The following is an 18,820-nucleotide window of genomic DNA, read 5'->3' on the forward strand; positions in this document are numbered from 1 at the left end:
AGTGTTGCAGGACTGTAAAAACCCTGTACATGGTGGCATAAAAAGGCACATAGTACTTTCATCTGTTTACACCAAGTCGTTATACAAAAATCAATTCATTGTGACGAAGCGTCTGACACTACAGAGTTTAACAAGTCTGAGACGTCTGAGTTTAACTGCAGGCAGCATCTCATCAGAGAGCATAAAAAACATGATAGAGCTCCATGAACCTCTTCTCTGCTATGAGCATTTACTTATTAATGTTGTTTGTAATTATTTACATGTTTACCTTCATTTGATTCTTGACACATTGACCACATCATACTGACACATAACTAAGGCCCCTTCAGAAGACACGAGCAGATCGTGCTGGACACGCTCCGGTTACGGCGACCGCCGACCTTCAGAGACATTTTATACGTTTCTGAAATCACATAAGGAAGAGGAGGACGCTCAGATTTACCTCTGAGCTGCTTAAATGCTTTCTGAGAACAGGTTAAAAAAAAAAAAAAAAGAAGCAGCCTACTGTACAGCTACACGGTCCACTTAAAGACTGCGATGACCTGAGCCACCAAACGTTTGAAAAAAAAAACAAGAGTACACTGGCGTGCTCACACATGTCGCACAGAAAATAAATCCCAACAGGAAAACATTTGAAGAGACATCAGCGGTCCTCGTTTAGTGAACACTGAATGTCGACCCTGCGAGGAAGGAAACGGACGTTTACACTTAAAGAAACGTTGAACCGTCCGCCGTCTCTTCGAGGTCGACCTACGCTTTAATGATCTCGTACGGATGATTGTGCTGCTGCTTAAAAAGACGTTCAGGACTTCAATGTGCGTTTCTGCATAAAAATCTTGATTAAGAGCCTTACTTTACAAAAAAAAAAGAAACATTTTCGAACACCCATTAGTTACTGCAAGTCTACGGATGTGCAAAAGCTACCGTTAGCATCCACAACTTCCTTGCTAACATTACTGTGAAATGTGATATGAGAAAAGCTGCAGGTCTGCTCTCCAGCGCTGGGAGAAGAGAGTCTATGGAAAGACATTTCAAAAAGCTTTACGTAGAGGCTTGACGCTGCCTCGTGTAAAATTCAAATCGGGGAAGTATCGCGTGATTGGCCGAACAAGCCGGACTTCTCCTGGGATTACTCCAACATCCGTTTGCTCTAAACTCGATCTCTTGAACAGGCCCCTGATTTGATTGTCGTTGCAGATCAAGCCTCTGTAGGCAAGAAAAAACATCAGATGGCACAGTGGTTGAAGAAGTTCATGTTTGATGCGAAACACAAGCTTAGCAAAGAAAATGCAATCTGATGTGCAGTCCTGTGTTTTAAACAAACGTGTTGAGTATTTTCACATTCGCAGCAGTGTTCCTGCTTTCTGTCCGTTCCAGGTATCCATGACCACCTTGGTTCCTTTAGTAACTATAAAGGAGTTTAATTCTGAAAGCTAAAAGAGTCAGATACAAGAGGTTCTTGTAAATTTGTCCGTCTTAAGATCGCTCACACAAACGTTTAAGTCGGGTGTCCTGAGACAAACCTGGCTTGGCTCCCGCTGCTAAAGATGGAAATGAGACGATCTTCATCAGCCGACATCAGCTCGTCAAACTCGTCCAGGACGGGTGGTCTGTGGTTGTTGTTGTTGTTGGCCGGGGGGACGTCGTTCATGACCTCGTTCTGGAGCAGGTTGACAATGCTGTTGGGGTAATTCATCCAGGTGCTCCCCGGGTTGCACGACGGGTCGAAGGAGATCTGGGACAAGGCTGCGCCGTTCTGAGCAGCAACAGAGGGAGGGACAGCTTGTTGGCACGAAGGTAGAACCATGTTGTTTCCACTGTCGCCCATGAGAGGGGGTTTCAGAAGGTCCTCAAAGTCATCCATGTTTAGGCTGTCCAGAGTGCCTCGGGCCTGGGTTTCATCAAAGCTCGGGAATCCTGGGACATCGTCATCCAAAGATGGCAAATCCACCGGGAACTGAGAGCCCTGCAGGGTGTACTTGTGAAGGTCTGACATGTTGATGGTTGAGAAGTCCTGGTTGGCGGTGGACGCAGTCGCAGAAGGGGCGGGGGCCTGTGGCTGGCTCATGGTGAAGTCGGGCACCGGGGTGGCTTTGGGCTGGGTGCCCAGGCTCAGGCCCTCCATGATCCTCCACGTTTGGCTCGTGGTCGCTGAAGAGATGGAGGGGGAGGACTCCACTTTGGGCTGGACAGAGAAGAGCTGGCCCGGCTGATTGTAGGAGAAGGAGGGCTGCATTTTGGCTGCTCCGGCACTAGGGGGCACCACAGCCACTGGGGGGACTACACAACACAAACAGGAGAAGCCATGAAAATCTTTCACAGCACAAACATTCACTGCAAAGGGAATCAGTCTGTTTCTAAACGTGACTAAACAGAATCAATGAAAGCCGCTGATTTAGAAACAGGAAGAAGAGAGGAAAGAGTTATACATGATGTAGCACGTGGGACACTGACAAACCTATTATAGTCTGTACGTCTTTAAGTCTAACACTTCTGTTTTCATCCTAAAAGCCGAGTAAGGACGCACGTCTAGAAACCTGCATGTCGTCTACTTTGTGTTTCATATGAGAGGAGATGCTCCCTTTAAAATAAACAAGTATGTGTGAACTTGTAGAAGTATTAACAGTTGAAATAAATCCTAACGGGTTGATAGAGGAGCAGACAGGAGGTGGATAAGTGGGTAAATATTTGGTCCATATCTGTTTCAGCACCTGTCCATAATATTAAAATGTGGTGTGCATGTTTTTATCTTCTGACGCTCTGCTTGGGTTTTGAACGTCGTCTTATTATTTTAATAGAACTCTTTAAGTTCTGGGTTAGTTTCTGTCTCTTGTCTTGTGCTCGGTCTGTTTAACGTCTCGTCCTCTTTTCTTCGTTTACTGTACATTTCTGTATTCAAAGGGTCCCGTCCAAAACAAGGTGACACATCTTGAGTGGTTAGAAAAAAAAAAAGATGTTGGAGCCATTTTGTTGGTGGGTTTTTTTTGTTTTGTTTTGTTTGTCTGGGTGTCCACTGGGTGGCACCGTGAACCCACAGCAGCAGGTTCTGTGACACACCGTGACAGATGAACCAGAGAACGTGCGTGTTTGTTCTTCTTTAAAAATCAATAAATTGGATCGACACGAGGACACATCTGAAGCGGATATTCCTAATCAAGAATTTCAAACTCCTTTGAAAGTTTGGATTTTTCTCCTTTAGCCGTCACACTAAACTTGACTTCTGTGAGCGGATTGATCGATCTATAATCTGACACCGTTGCAGAGGATTGTGAAAACAGCTGCTGTATTCTCTTGATTAGCAGCAGATCATCAAAGGCCTTCACGGAGCCGTGTGATAAACCTCTGCAGCACACTCACCAGCTTGAGCGCTCATCGCTGGAGGCTTGGCTGTGACTGTTCTCCTCACCGGGCTGATGTGGCGTCTGTCTTGTGGAATGGACACTGAAATATATATATAATATATGACACTGGAACTACAAAAAAAAAAGAATATTATACAGCTGTTTCAATCCCATCATGGACCTACCAGTGGAGAGCATGGGACCCAGCTTCAGGCTCTGGAACATGTCAACTGTTCGCTTTCTCTTCTCGTTCAGTCTGTATTCATCTACACGGGTCATTTCAAGAAAGCCATGATTAGATCAAGAGGAATGTTTGGGTGAAAAGTTTCACACCTAAAGAGCATTAATCCTCTTACCTGGGTCAGAAGGTAGATACTGGAAGTCCATCGGCTCGCTGACCTCGCGGTCGGACGGCCGGCGGAGCTGCATCTTTACTCGAACGGGCTCGGAGAGATTGGTGTCGTGATACGGAGGCGTGCGGAAGACGATGGCCACCTGCCTGTGCACGTCCGCCTGGGAGAAAGTTCCCTTCCCCTCCCAGGTGTCCTGGAAGAAACGCACCTCGATGTCCTCTACAGAGAAACAGAACACGGGACACGTAAGAAGATACACTGACGATAGACTCCTTTTTAAAAAGGGCTTCAGAAGACTCCTCATACAGGAGCTGGATGTGTGAGCTCTGACTTCACCTGGAGCTTATTATCATAGTATGTTTTTCCACAGTAAGTCTGAGTGAGCTGATGAGAGAACTCAGCTCGAGTTAATAGGAGAGGGAGTTTCTGTCCTGGGAGAGCTGCACGGGTCCGCTACCATCTCGTAATTAAACGGCTGCATTAAGTTTTTCCAGTTAAGTTTGTTGTTCGTCGTATTGTGGAGTCTGTTTCTCCGTTTTGTTTATTTACGTCTCACCTCAGCTGACCTGATGTGTCTCCCCCCCCCTTTTTAACAGGGATTCATATGACAACAGCCAGGTCAGGACAATATCCTGAGCAACCCTCCTGAAATGACCTCGATGTTTTCAGGAGTGCAGATGTGAAAATGTTTTAGTCTACACTTCAAAGTTGACATTTGCAGTTTCAAATCGCTGCGTCGACGCGACACAGTTAAACAAGGTCACAACGGAGACGGAGATGATTTTATTTAACCAGACCATCCCTCTGTTTGAAGCCAGTTTCTATGTGTCACATGCAAATATGATATCACAGTTGATAAAAAAGCAGCAAACAATCCAATGGATGCACTTTACAAAGCTCGTCTGGGTGCTTTGAAGAGAGCGATTGAACCGCTGTGAAAAGAAGAAAAGCTGAGAGACAGTTTTGTTGACAATCTGAACATTTTAGTTGCACATATCAGCACTTTTCATGGACGTACTTCAGTCACACACGTTGTGTTGAGAGAGAAGGAAACGTTTTGTTAAGTCCACGTAGTCCACGTCTGAACAGTTCACAGACTTTTTTTTCTTTTTTTTTCACGATGACGTAACGGGCGCCACGTCTCCGTCTGAGCTTTCGATCGCTCAGCGGAGTGTTGCACAACGGCCACGACTGAACTACAAAACAAATAACACAGATGCATAATTAATCCTCAAAGGACGAGGGCAGGACCGTCTGCCTTTTTCAGCGAGCAAATGTGCTCGTTCCGAACCCTTCATCGACATTTCACAAAATCCTGGTACAAAGACGTTGAAGCCCGTAACCATGACAACCAGCTAACTCGGACACTCGGGACTATAAAACATTTGAATTAGCGTAAAAATCACATTAAAAAAAGGGAGAAAGTTAAACAAGGAGCGTGTAGCCTCATGATCTTGGGTAGTGTAGTTCTTTTCCCCGACGTCGTGAATAAACCGCGTTTTCTTCAAACGAGATCAGACGAGCTCGTGTCGTCGACAGGAGCGAACGCCGTCATTTCACGCGCAGGGAGCTCGTGGTCAGTCTACCTGTGATGGTTATGACATCACTGCTAATAACCAAATCTGCTATGGAGAAAATGAACAGGATGTTTCCTTCTGGAACCACACTGCCCGGAGACTCATGAACGGGACAAACACTTTTTAAAACGGTTTGTTGACTAGGATCAAATCAAGCTGAGTTTACACAGTGAAGGAGGAACCAAAGTTACAGATGTTTATATCAGCAGCTAAAGCTCCACGCAGGAAGAGGATTTCTTGGTCACAGGAACACAGCGGTGAGAAGTTAATTGTCACATTACACGTTCTAGCGTGTTATTAATCTATTAAATAGCAGGATAAATGAGAAGTGGGAATCCAAATAAAGGAAGCGAGGTCTTGATTCGTGATTAGAGACACTCAGAGAGATAATGTGTCTGCTTTGTATTATATTACACACACGAAACAACAAGAAAAAAAAACAACCCTACCCTGAATGCATGACGTGTTATCTGAAACCAGAGGGATTTGAAATGCAAACTACAAGCCGTGTTTACCACCCCCCCCCCCCCTTCCCTCCCCATGGACGCAGTTCTGAGTATTATACGAAAAACAAGACCCACAATTCTACAGTGTCACAGTGAGGTCGCTGATAAGGCTGGAGCCCACTGTTACCATGGAAACGTAATGCTACTACAACTACAGTTCAACACACAATACGAACACGAGGTGTAGTCCCTCAAAGCGTGCGGCCCGGGTTCGAATCTGACCCGTGGCTCCTTTCCTGCAGCTCGCTCTCTCTCTCTCTCTCTCTCTCTCTCTCTCTCTCTCTCTCTCTCTCTCTCTATAAACCTTCAAGTTTCTGGAGGTTTTGCTGGGGGAGTTTTCACGTTGCATCAGGTAGAAGCATGCTGACGTGTCACACAGTAGCCTTCTGATTATACTTATAAGACTGTTCTCTTGAGCTGCTCCTGCCTTATGGTCAGTTTACAACAAAAAGGGTAACTACAAACTTCTCCGTAATCGCAGTGTGTCGTACACACTTTGTTATTCTGAGAGTTAGGCTTCTATTTGGAGCTCTTAGTAGAAGAAGGACCCGTGTAGCGTGATATCTCGTGGGTGTTAAAGGCTTACACCTCTTCCGTTCTAGATACATTTCAAGCTTCACATCTGCCGAGTCACTCCTTCCTTCTATTTTTAGAAAGCGTAATATGAAAGTAGGTGTTCAGTGTTGTGCAGCGTGTTTCGATGCACATACAGTACAGTTATCATCGTGATGTACCTTTTTGCACTTTGTCACACAGCAGAAAGATTTCATCGCCCCCCTTGCAGCCTCCAGAGTTGCGGTTGACTCTGCAGATCTTCAGCTCGGCCGTGTTTGGGGCTCCTGCGACACAGACACACAAAAAAAAAAAAAGTTTGTCAATGAATTAATTAATTTAACACCAAGGTGCAGCTTTACACCAAAAAACCTCACAACATATAATACTGTAAACGACACGAGCCGAGAAGTTATCTTCCTTTAAAGGGATACTTCACCCATTTACATGAAGCTGTGTATCATTAGAAACATGGTAGTAGTGTTGAATGGTCGTGAGTCCAGCCCTCATTTTGCCCTGAGACGAGAAAAATGTGTTTTTCTTTACTTGAAAGTTTTCTTCATGTGATGCAAAAAGCGTCATATTACATCACATGAAGAAAACTTCCCTTTAATTTCTAGAACGTACATGAAACGTCTTTTTTTGTTTGTCATCACTGTATACTCCAATTCAAATTCTCCATGGAGGCTCCACAATCACACACTTTTTTTGTTTTTGCCAAAAAAGGGGGGCCCCGAACCCACAGCTGCTGCGATGAGTACGACTGTCTCTGTACATAGGACACGCGACATCACCGCCAGGCTATCGCCGCTCAGTATAAGAAGCATAAAATACGTGATAAAACAAAAGGAACAAGTCATACAAACTATAAATGAGACATGACCACCAAGAACATGCTGACTAGATGAGAACGCACAGAGAATTTCATAACTTCTGTTGACTAAACTCCACGAGAAGAGCTTTTTGATGTGTCATTTCTATAAATGCAAGTGTTGAAACTTTATATTATGACAATGTGATCTATTCCCGAGCATTTTGCTAGACTCACTTCACTTCAAGTGTTCTCTAAATGTCTAAGTAGAGCTGTTGACAATGACAATAAATACTCACTGAGCATTTATTGTACATATATATAAAATGTATATTTTTTCTGAGAAACCCAAAGCAAACAAGGGAGGAACATGCAAACCAACTGGCCACAGGAGCTTCTTGTTATATATACGAGCTAACCACCGAGCCACTGTGCTGTGTAATTCTTGTAAATACCTCGAGACTGAGAAGAAAAGTAAAACTGCAAGAGGAACAAAGATGTCTGAGGGAACTACAGGAGTTGCGCTGCCCGACTCTGTGTTTGTCTTTTAATCAAACCAGCACTTCACAAGGTTTACTTCTAGAACAATATTCTTTTTTTTTTCTTTAAAATGCTTGAAAATAAAGATTTTGACTATTTTAAAATTGAAAAAAGAAAAATTAATTAACAAAACAGTGGATGGAATAATAGTTGAAGCTATAATATTTATTATTAGTTGCTTCAACTCCAAAGTACTCATATGATAATTGATAAATGTGCTTCAGTTGAACCCTTTGACCTCGCTGGTATGAAGTGGATGTGTTGTGCACTCACTGTTGTCATAAATGGGCTGCGATACCACAGGCTCCAGAGGAATGAACTCCCCTGTGGACAGAGCGATGGAGGCCTGGAAGCAAAGCCGAACTGAATTCAGGTCAAACTCTTCCTCCCACACCTTCGCTTCAGGAACTGCAGCCAAAACACAGCAGAGGGAAGGGCGGAGTGCACAATCAGGTCACAGATAAAGACAAGCTGACATCCTGTCACATGTACGCTATCAGCATTAAACAGCAGACCAAGAGGAAAACAAAAAGTCACACTTGTGGCCTTTTATTACAACTTAAGAAATCTTCTTTGTGCAGCTAAAATACAATTAACTTGTTTTTGGCTAATTTTTGCATTTAAGTTTGTGAATTATTTTGCTGACTAACAAGCTAGTGGGTTTACACCAAAGCTAAAGGCTAAACTAGGAAGACATGAAAAAAGGATTGTTTTGTTAATAAAAGGAGATAGAGGCATGATAATGGAGTCAAAAAATTAACCTTACCCTAACCACACTTCCAGTTAATTGTTTTACTCAACATTGGTAAATATATTTTGTGTTTTTTTAAGTCACAAAAGACTTAGAGCTAACACGGCTAAAACAGAAGCTAAACTGCTAACTACTGTAGCTGAACGCTATGCTAGTTATTTAGCATACAATTGAATAAGCTAAACTGCGTACTTGTTAATTCAATTCAATTAAAAACAAGATTTCATTTATCCTCAGGTGGCAATTCAAGAAAGCTAGTTAGGTAGGTAGCTTACACTGGCTAACAAATATACAGTAGGTCCTGTTAGAGACATTTCTAAACTAGCGCGTTGCAAGTTAAATCTAATGAAACTGTTTTCAAAGTTGTGGTAACATGTCAAAGATTTTAAAGCTCTTTTTAAAGTCACTGAGTATTTTTTTTAGACTTTTAAAAGTAGATTCAATATCAGTTTTAGTTCAGAAAAAAAGCAGAAAAACTTCCTTTTGTCTTTTTAATTTGGTTGGGACATTCAGGAAGTCCTCCCACAACCCGAGAACTTTTCACACTGTAATCACAGATTTAACGGAGAAAGGGCAAAAACACAGAGCACTTTGTGCTTCACACTCATCTTTAAGCATGATCGCTTACTGTTGAAGGGGTTGTTATTGGTCTGCAGCCGACAAACGATGGCCTCATTCACATCCTTCTTCTTCACACACTGTATGCCCAGGTTCTGAAAACTGAAAGCACACACTGTGTCAGAGCGAAACCAGGCGAAACAAACTGAAGCATGTCACGTTCTCTTTCATGAATCACTGCTGTAGTATTTTATAAGATAGTCTTGTGTTTAAAGGGGCTATATGTAACACATAGACAACCTTTTCACACAATTTAATCGGGTTTTATCGCCCGTTAGTAAGAGATAGGTTTACTGATGAGACTTTCAATCTCTATCTGTGTTGTCTGTTTAACTTCTTTTTTTTTTTTTTTTTTGATGAACACACGTTCAATTTTCCAAGAAAGCTGCAGGAAGTGATGTTCACACCGCTCTACTTACGGAGAGCTACAGTTGTGCCTGACTGGATGGAGAATGAAACTAAGATGGAGTCTGTTATTACAATTAAACGACCGGCCTCTAGCTCGACACAGACTCCACTTAAGCACAAGAAACCATATCAGGTTTTATCCATTGAAGCCCGTCGAGCCAAACTAGAATCTGACCGGCGTCGGGCGAAAAACTAGAGTGAACATGGGAGAGCTTTTCATTCATGGACAGAGCTTTGATCGGGTTTGGGGATAAAAACCGACCAAGAGATGGCTCCACTTGTATTGAAAAGTCACGATAATTCCTCTCGTAGACCATGTGAATATTACGGCCGATGAAGATGCTCGCTCGTGTATGTACGAGCCTCACGGCCTGCAGTGTCACCAGAAACGCGGTTACATGTTCCCCCTTTAATAAGAAAACTCAACTCTGAAATCCAACATATAACCTTGATTTAAAAAAATAAAATTAAAACAAAAAACACTTTCCATTTTACTTTGAACAGTTATTCTCCCATAAAAACCACATTTAAAAATAATAAAGCTTCATCACTGTGGGTCACCGACCACATCCACAAGTTCAGAAGACAATTTAAGGAGAGCTGAGTCTAAGTAGAAAAATACATAGATACAGTTATATAATAAACATGCAATAACTTGATTCTTTTGAGTCTTCTTGATGGTTCCTTTTTGCTGATCAGTACTGGTGATCATTGCAGTCGACTTAGTTTCTGCTCCCGCTTCAAACACAGACATGCCTTTCCCCGACTGCATCACTTTAATCAGTTTATCTGTTTAACTAGCAGCCATTACTTCAAGGAGGGTTATTTATTTGTGATGTTTAAACTGATGATTTAATTTGTTGATATTTATTTTGTCTTACATGCCCTGATTGGTGCAACCTTGAGCATTTTCATCATCTTTATTGTTTTGTCAGATCATGTTTTAGTTGGGGGTTGTACGGTGGCTGCAGCGGTTAGAGCTGTTTCCTTACAGCGAGAAGCTTCCTCTTTTGAATCTGTGTCAGACAGGAGCCTCTCTGTGTGGAGTTTACATGCGTGGGTTCTCTCCGGGTACTCCGGCTTCCTCCCCCAGTCTGTAGACATGCTCGTTAGGTTAGCTGCTGACTCTAGGTCCGTACGTGTGACTGGTTGTCTGTCTCTTTATGTCCAGCCCTGTGATTGGCTGGTGGACAGTCCAGGGCGTAACCCTGCCTCACGCACAATGACAGCTGGGATCAGCTTCAGCCGATTACCCCAAATGGTAAAACTGTGGCATGGATAATGGATGATTTTAGTAGGTATATAGTACACAGTATTTAATATGGATAGTTAGCTTAGTTTAATAAGTTCATAATTCATGTTTAACAACTTTGAACTTTGGTGAACTCCATAAAAAAAATCCTCGGGAAACTCTCGTTTAAGGGCTCTTGAAAGGGTTTTATAAGCGTGCATATTGCTCACACAACGGTTCCATATTAGTCATCATAACGCTTAGATCAGGGGTGCTCAATACGTCGATCGCGATCTACCAGTCGATCGCGAAGGCAGTGTGGGTAGATCGCAAAGCATTATACAGTAGACGTCAGCCTATCGTCCGTCCTCACTATGAAAAATAAAAACGGCTCAGTGCTCCGCGCCTCCGTATTTTCCTCTTAAGTTTCGTTTCATTAAAACCGAAAGTAAAGACGGTCGCGATGTGACTGTATTTGCTGAATGAATATTAAAATATGTAACGTAGTGTTAAAAGGCTGCGTCAGTCAAGTTATCATTTGTTGCAGCAAGAAAGGCAGAGGATCATCAGGCAAAGAGGAGGAAAGGTGAGAACTGTAATAAGCTAAGAGAATGAGAAACAGTGAAGGAGCAGACAGATGAAACAGATAAAAAATAGATGTAAATGTAGCCGAGGCTGGAAAACTAAAGGACATGCAATGAATCGGAATATTTCAAGGCCATGTTCAGTCACAGTATGAATTATCCATCCATAATATTATTTGGGTGGATTAAGTAATAATGTAACTAAACATGGCATTACAGTTAAAGTAATCAGTAATCGTGACTCAGTAGTATACTTGGACTTTTAATTTTAAAAAATTCAACAGAGGATGAGACAGGAGAGAGACATGAAGACCAGGACCCAGTTACATACAAAGGCCAGAGTCACTCTCTCTCTCCCCCCCCCCCCCCCCCCCCCAAACACACACACACACACAACCTATACCAAACACTTAATATACAGGTATAGAGCTAAATTCTAAATAAATATATGTTTTGCACATTTATATTAGGTAGATCATTTTTGACTTGGTCATTTTATAAGTAGCTCCCATGCCGAAAAAGTGTGAGCACCCCTGGCTTAGATTATTGTTTGATTCCATGATGTCAGCGGTAAACTATAAAACACAAGACTGCTAACGAAGAATTGTGTAATCAGGTTGTGCAGCATAAGCAATTAACAAAAGGTTTGTAATGATTAATTAAGAGTCGTCGTGCTAATTAGCAGGCATTCAATGGGGAGTTTGTATAAGTAGCTAAAGGAGGCAGATGCACGCACATCACGTCGGAGCTAAATCAGCGGAGTGAGGAAGAAGAGCGGCCCCGCACTCCTCAGGAGTTTAAAAATGATCACAAGAAGAAACACATTCACGTGTGAACCCACTTTCTTTATGTTCTCAATAAGAAGCAAATAAGATTCAAATATTTGTTTTTGTCCCTAAATGTCCCGTGACTAATTATTTCAGAGGATTTTCTGCCTGGAACAGGACACACAGATCTTTCGTGCTCACAGCTGATATCGTGACTAAGGAAACGCATGTCATCAAAACAGTGAACTTCCTCACTCTGAATCACTGACAGGGCAGAACACATTGTTTGTTTGTATTGCAACACACGCCCGATAACGAAACACGAGCGTGCTTCCCTCCGCACAGGTAGACCGCTTCAATGATGTCATACAGGCTGATTCATGGTCAGTGTGGAAAAACCTAAAATGTCAAAATGTCCCAACATAAACACGCAACTGTAAAGTTAGCGATGCTCTTTGAGTTTACTTCAGAGGTCGTGTTATCGAGCGAGACAAACTGGGTCGCTCACGCCGACACGTTCACACGCTGATGGTCGAGGCTGCTGTGGGACGAGTCCTTCACACACGTTCACACGCCGACGCAGACGCAGACGGAGCAACTCAGGTCTTACCCAAGGAAACATCCTGCAGGTCGAGAGACGACCACTCCTCCAACTTTCAATCAGGCTTTCAAACTTACTGTTTTTATTTGGATCCTTTATTTGCATTTATTCTTTTGACCTTTCGCAAATTGTGAAACGTGTTTTGAATTTTTAGACTACTCTCTGTTTGTTCTGACTATTGATACTCACCCGTCTTTTCTTTTCTTAAGGTGCCATATAAATAAAGTTATTGTTATTATAACAGCGTTTAAAACGGCTTACTAATAAAAAGATGACTCAAACAATGTACTGGCAATAAAAGAGCGTCTCTCCTCGTTTCTTTTTCTGTTTACGTTTCTTTCTCATGAATATTTAAAGGGCTGCTTTGAGGTTGTTTCATACGGGCTTCTAATAGGATGAGTCTGATGTAACGGCAGGTTACTGGACTGAAAGAAAAGCTGGTGAGCAGACGTGACCCTCTTCTCGTCCTCAGGAGTTAATATTTAACTCCTCTTCAAACCCAGGATGAAACTGACGTCGACTTTTTACCAAGGCGACAGCAAACACGCCGTCTCTGTCCTTATCTGGGTCGGTTTCTAACAAGAGCCGTCTTCTTTTGAGTCAGCGCTGCAGCTTCCCCTATCAGAGAAAATTCAGTATCCTCTTTTCTTTTTTTTTAACAGAAAAACAAACGAACTCTCTTCTCTTACCTGTGTATTCTTCTCTCCTGCAGGTCGGCCTCGTAGTATCCGTGTTTGCAGTCTTTCCCGACCAGTTCGTGGGGGTGGGGCTTGTGCGGCGGGTTCTTCGTCACCAAGGAGATGCGAACACGCAGGGGGCCGCTGTAGTTGTGCACCTGTGCGACAGATTGCTTGTATTTGAAAGATTGTAAAAGGTCGACCTCCTATTCTGATCTGAAAGTCTTTAAAAAAACTGGATGACAAGACGAAACGTGGGGCAAAGTTTCCGATCATGAGGTAAATGTTAGTCGGAGGAATTATATGATAATGTATAACAGAGACGAACACGGGTTGGACGGACCCCCATGCAGTAATAAAAAATCTCGCCATTTTACCAGAAGACAGACGGGACAGAAATAGAAGAGCTGAAGTGAGTTTTTCCATCAGCTCAGATTAAAAGTTTGACGCGGGTTAAAGGAGAATTCCTGACATTTGAGTCTTGGCACTTCAAGAACATTTTCTGTTGTGCTAATTATTTTGTCCAGGAGACACACCCCGATGAGAACCATGAGTCACGACTTGGCATCAGTTTCTGTAACTACAACATTACCGTGCTAACACACACAGCCAATAAATGTGCCTCTGATTAATTTCATGTTTTGTATTTTGTCTAATAGAGGCTGGCTGTTCGTCATCTTCTGCCCCGAAACCTTTCACACTGTTCCCTGTCGTTTAAAAGGCGGCGTCATTCAACAGATGTTTCCAGAAAGCATCTCAACACTTCTGGTTATGTTCAGAGTAAAATAAATAGGAAAACAAACGTTTGACAGAAGAGTCACTTTCACCGTTTTTTTCCTTCCCTGTTCACACGCCGGATGAGATCAAGATCATGACGAAAGGACGAAGAGTGAGGAACACCTTCACTTGATTCGAATTCTGATCATTTCCTACATGCTGATCATTTTAAAGGAAATATTCATGTCTCAGTTTTCCATTTTCCGGTCTTTTCAATGCACGGCTTTAAGCATCCTGTACATTTTATCTAACCGGGAAAATATTCTCATCATGTAGATGTAAGATCTGTTCTTCTGGCCGAGACAACAGCATAAAAGTTTTAGACAGAGAACAGAAGTCAGACACAAACAGTGTTAAGAAGAGGAACGGGGACACACAGCTGTCCTTTATGCTGCTTTTTAAATATTCCTTTAAGGGGAGCAAACACACTAAAAGCTCCTCCAACAAAGACGGAGCGAGTTTGACACCACTTTGATTTCTCTTTTTCAGCCTTTTTGAACCCCCCCCCCCCCCCACACACACACACACACACACACACACCCTCACCTTGATGGCTGGGTGTGTCTTGGTGGTGTCGTTGCTCTTCTCTCCGGGGATGCTTCCCGCTGAACGTCCCTCACACTTGTACCTGAACCTCATCCCCCTGGCCTTGGGCTGCTCGATGATCTCGATGAAGGCGTTCCCCGGTTGGACTGTGAGATTAAACAACAACTTGAATGCACATATTTCAACCTGCGACGTTTCTTGATTCCTGAGAACAAAGACGGTGCAAATGTTTGCTCAAGGAACAGCATCGACATCTGCACTGATTTTCTCCCAAACGGGGCTCATTGACGGGAAACGGCGTCTCACCTGGGTTGAGTTGGGGCAGACCCCATCCATACACACCTGTAGTGGACAGAAAACAAAAAAGAAGGATCCTTGTAAACTACAGATTAGAGCACTTAGTGGTTTACAGCTACAGTACATGACACACACAGTCCGGCACATGTTTGTGGTTTTAGTAAGAGTTTGTCATTTGTGTTGTCGGGTGGAAAACTACAACACAGCACAGCGTCCAAACAGGTCAAAAGTCACTGAAACACCAAGGGTTTCCCAGCTAAATATAATCCCTCATCATAAACAGGCTGGACAGAAGAAGAAGAGTAAACAATGGCAGGCAGGGTGTAATGTCAGTGTAGGATTACCCGCCTCAAAGAGCAGGAGGAGGCGGCTGACAGATCTGGTTTCAGGTTCTCAGTTAATGAATTGTGGAGATTCAGAAGTCAGGTGTGACACAACATGAGGCGGTCAGGGCTCCACGCTGCGGCAGCCAGCAGGACTCGTTTGGTTTGGAAAAGCGAGGAAGCTTTCCAAGTTGGGACATGTCTGCTTCTTAGGCTCAGACCGAACTAGCAGAATGCAGAAAATGTGTCTTAATAGTTAAAGTTCAATGATGATTTAAAGTGAACTCACACACTTGTGTGCCCCTTTTTAAAAGGCCACTGTTGTGAAAGTGAAAGAACAAGTGTAACTGAGTGCCTGGATGTGCTGATATCGAGACAAGTCCCTTTCACTGCTATTAAATACACAGTGACGTCACTGCTCAGTCTTGTTTGTGTAAACATATGTTGTTGAGTCTTAGATAGTCTCTCTCTTTGTCTTAGACAGTTCAGTGAGCCTACTTTGCGCGCTCTGCTGAGGAGGAAACACCGCACTGAACTCCATTTGCCTTTTTGTTGTTGTTGGGTTTTTTTTAAAACTTGCAGTCAGGAGTATTTAAGTGACATGAACAGAAGCGTGGGCATCATACACATCATCAGAACGAGCTTGGTCCATCAGCGTATATTTCTCCCACGACACCGCTCGTGCGTTATTTCCTTTCAAATGGGCCTACATACTGAATACAGGGGAAGGCTGCTTTCAGCTTGAGCGGGGTGCAACAACTATGATGGTCTCTTAATAGGTTACATGTCAGCCGATGACAAGATACATAATCCATAATGACAGTGCAGCTCTGAAATTTTAAATTGTACATCAGGTTTTTCCACGAACGAGTAAATAAATTGGCGCAGCTTTAAACCAGGTTTGGCCTGTTGTGTTGGTTAAGAAATAGGAAATCCATGAGTTGGACTAACTCAACAGGCCTTTTGGCAGCTCGGCTGTATTGAGTTCAGTCGTGCCAGGTGACACACACACATACACACGCGCGCGCGCGCAAACACACAGGCGCGCGCGCACACACGTACACACAAACAAACAAACAGACAGACACAGAGGAATCAAAGCAGTAACATGAAAGTTAACTCGGTATAAATGAGATAGAAAAGGCGACAACGTTGCGTCATGTTTGCGTTTTAACGCGTCTTTACGATCCAGGAACAGCAGAGCGCTCCTGTTACGCGCAAACACCAGCGGCAGCGGGGCTTTCCCCTGTGCGCACTACAGTTTCACCTCCTGACTGTCGAAGCTTGTCGTAAACAGGCCGAGCAGATTTGATCCAGCTCCACTCACCGTCCATGGCTGCGTCTGGGTCCGACTCACGCTCCTCTGTGCGTCTGGATCCGACTCACGCTCCTCTGTGCGTCTGGATCACCTCTCCGAGTCTGCACCTTTGTTTTTCTCCGATATTAAACTCTGTAGAAGGCGACTGCGGGGACTCTCCAAAACTTCTTGACATGACTGTTCTGTCGCCTCCCTTTGCTCCACCTACATCTGTGAACGGTAGACTGAGCAGATAGTGAAGGTGGAGGAAATGCACAACACAAAGACTTCCGGTAGGAACAACAACACAGTGGTTTTTAACTTACTGTATCTCAAAGTATTCATATCACCTGGTTTAGGTGGAGTGACACTTATTGTGAAAAATCCCAATGACTACTTTTTATCAGCACTCATAAACTAATACAACTATTTTTTTTTTTTTGCAGAAGTTTCATTTAACAGGTTTATGAAGCGCCTCAGTTCCAGATCTCAACCTGTCGTTAGGTAGAGACAGGATTTCCAGCGTGGTGGCTGCTGACGATGAGAACTACAGTATATCGACTACATGGTAAATAGAGATGAGCTTGTAAAGCACTTTTCAACTCAAACCACTTTTTCCCCTGCAGGTCACATCTCTCTGTTCACACACTGATAATAGAGGATGCTACGATGTGTCTATGACCACTAGTATACATTTATACCATTCATACACTGCGGACGAAGCAGAGGGAGCAACTTGGTATTTAAAATGTCTTGACCAAAGGCACATCAACACGTGGCTGCAAGAGCTGGGGATCTAACCCTCAACCTTCTGGTACTGGAGAGACAGGCAGGACTAAGATGATGAACCACTTCAGTATAGAGCAGGTATTTAATGAGGCAGATAATGTGCACAGGTCGATGAATCGTCTTGCATTTTGTTTGTGACATATTTGAGGAAAACTCGTGCAGGATGACCCGTGCTCTCAGGGTGCACCCGAGAAAATAAATTAATTTTTTTACAACAATGGCACATTCTCCCCAAATATAGTTTGCAAAGTGTCATTAGGTTTGTTGTATTAAATCCATATAATTAAACAAATATTTATGAATTTAAGAAGGCCTTGAAAACACTGCAGTTTGTTTTATTGTGTAGAGGATTATTTCTTTTTTATTTTATGTAATTGTATATAATGTGCATGTTTGATTATTTTGCCTCTCTGTTTTTCATCTTTAAAGAAACATTTAGACTTAGACTGAACTTTATTGATCCTTTTGGGATGAGGTTCCAGCAGCATATACAATAAAAATAAAAATGTAGCAGGTGACAAAAAGTATATAAGAATAATATAGCATAAATAATAGAACACTCTTCCGTTGGAAAAAAAAATATACAAAAAATATGCATGGAAGAAGCAGAAAAAAATATACAAAAAATATACATGGAAGAAGCAGAAAAAAATATACAAAAAATATACATGGAAGAAGCAGAAAAAAATATACAAAAAAAGGCGATGATTATTATTGCGATTATTGCACTTGGTTGAGATTTGATAAAAGGCTGATTGCAAAAAAAAAGGGATTTGAGTTTTAAAGCAAGTTATTTCCACAGTTACATGCTAAATACATATGCTCACTTGTCTGGGTTAATATTAGCTTACTGCAACTTCATTTTTTGCTTCTTTTGTTTTGAAGAGGAACAGTAGCGCACTTCCGGTGTCCTCGCGCTGACTTGACGCGTCGCTTTTCCTCTGCAGTGCAGTTTGCCACCACCCACACAAAACAGCGCGGAAATACCCAGATGACGTACTTGAAAGGAAAGAGGAGAAAAAAACAAAAAAAAGTCTCGAGTGGGAGAGGCAACAACATAACTCCAGACTTCAGTCATGAGCTGGAACAAAGTCTCAGACTCGAGTCTGTCTGTTTGTTTTCTTCTGGAGGAGATTCAGTGTTTCTCTTGATTTTACACTTTAAATGGAAACAAATCCGTGTGTCAGTGGAAACATCAGAGTCTATACTTTATTTATTTATGTAACAAAAGTTTGACACTTACTGTATGTATTTCATAAAGGGTTCATTGGCTGTAAATCCTGCAGATAATGACGACAATGAAGATGAGAAAGGCTCAAAGTTAGAAGTATTTCCACCTGGTTTATCTTTTGATCATTGTCCACATCGTCCAACTGTCTCACTGAAGGTTCTCACTTTATCCAAAGCTCAATGTTGTGTTGTATTTTAAGGATTATTTATGGGTCTTTTATTTCTTACAGACAGGACAGAGTCA

General features: G+C 42.6%; 1 protein-coding gene across 2 annotated transcripts; it reads right to left on the bottom strand.

Moving 5' to 3' along the window:
- Positions 1 to 53: 53 nt before the first annotated feature.
- Positions 54 to 18,380, bottom strand: rela (v-rel avian reticuloendotheliosis viral oncogene homolog A). 2 transcript variants are annotated; one of them, XM_079370970.1, is made up of 12 exons: positions 18,174 to 18,380; positions 16,588 to 16,788; positions 14,947 to 14,982; positions 14,641 to 14,786; positions 13,330 to 13,475; positions 9,060 to 9,151; positions 7,954 to 8,088; positions 6,512 to 6,616; positions 3,698 to 3,913; positions 3,527 to 3,607; positions 3,358 to 3,441; positions 54 to 2,280 (listed from the first exon to the last, which is right to left on the bottom strand). In XM_079370970.1, exons 2-12 carry the CDS (start codon positions 16,592 to 16,594, stop codon positions 1,499 to 1,501), a joined length of 1,830 nt encoding a protein of 609 aa, XP_079227096.1. In that variant the 5' UTR covers positions 16,595 to 16,788; positions 18,174 to 18,380; the 3' UTR covers positions 54 to 1,498. The 2 variants fall into 2 exon arrangements, with proteins under 2 accessions (XP_079227096.1, XP_079227097.1); XM_079370971.1 differs by lacking the exon at positions 18,174 to 18,380 and having other exon boundaries at positions 16,588 to 16,838.
- Between the last annotated feature and the right edge of the window lie 440 nt (positions 18,381 to 18,820).

The sequence above is a fragment of the Symphodus melops genome, assembly GCF_947650265.1.
Source record: "Symphodus melops genome assembly, chromosome: 20".
Classification (NCBI taxonomy): Eukaryota; Metazoa; Chordata; class Actinopteri; order Labriformes; family Labridae; genus Symphodus; species Symphodus melops.

What these genes read in the sequence shown, in the direction of transcription:
- rela (XM_079370970.1), bottom strand. An exon ending in GGGTCCCATGCTCTCCACTG is followed by an intron (nt 3,442 to 3,526) that starts GTAGGTCCATGA and finishes TATATATTTCAG; the next exon opens with TGTCCATTCCACAAGACAGA. An exon ending in AGCGATGAGCGCTCAAGCTG is followed by an intron (nt 2,281 to 3,357) that starts GTGAGTGTGCTG and finishes TGTGTTGTGTAG; the next exon opens with TCCCCCCAGTGGCTGTGGTG.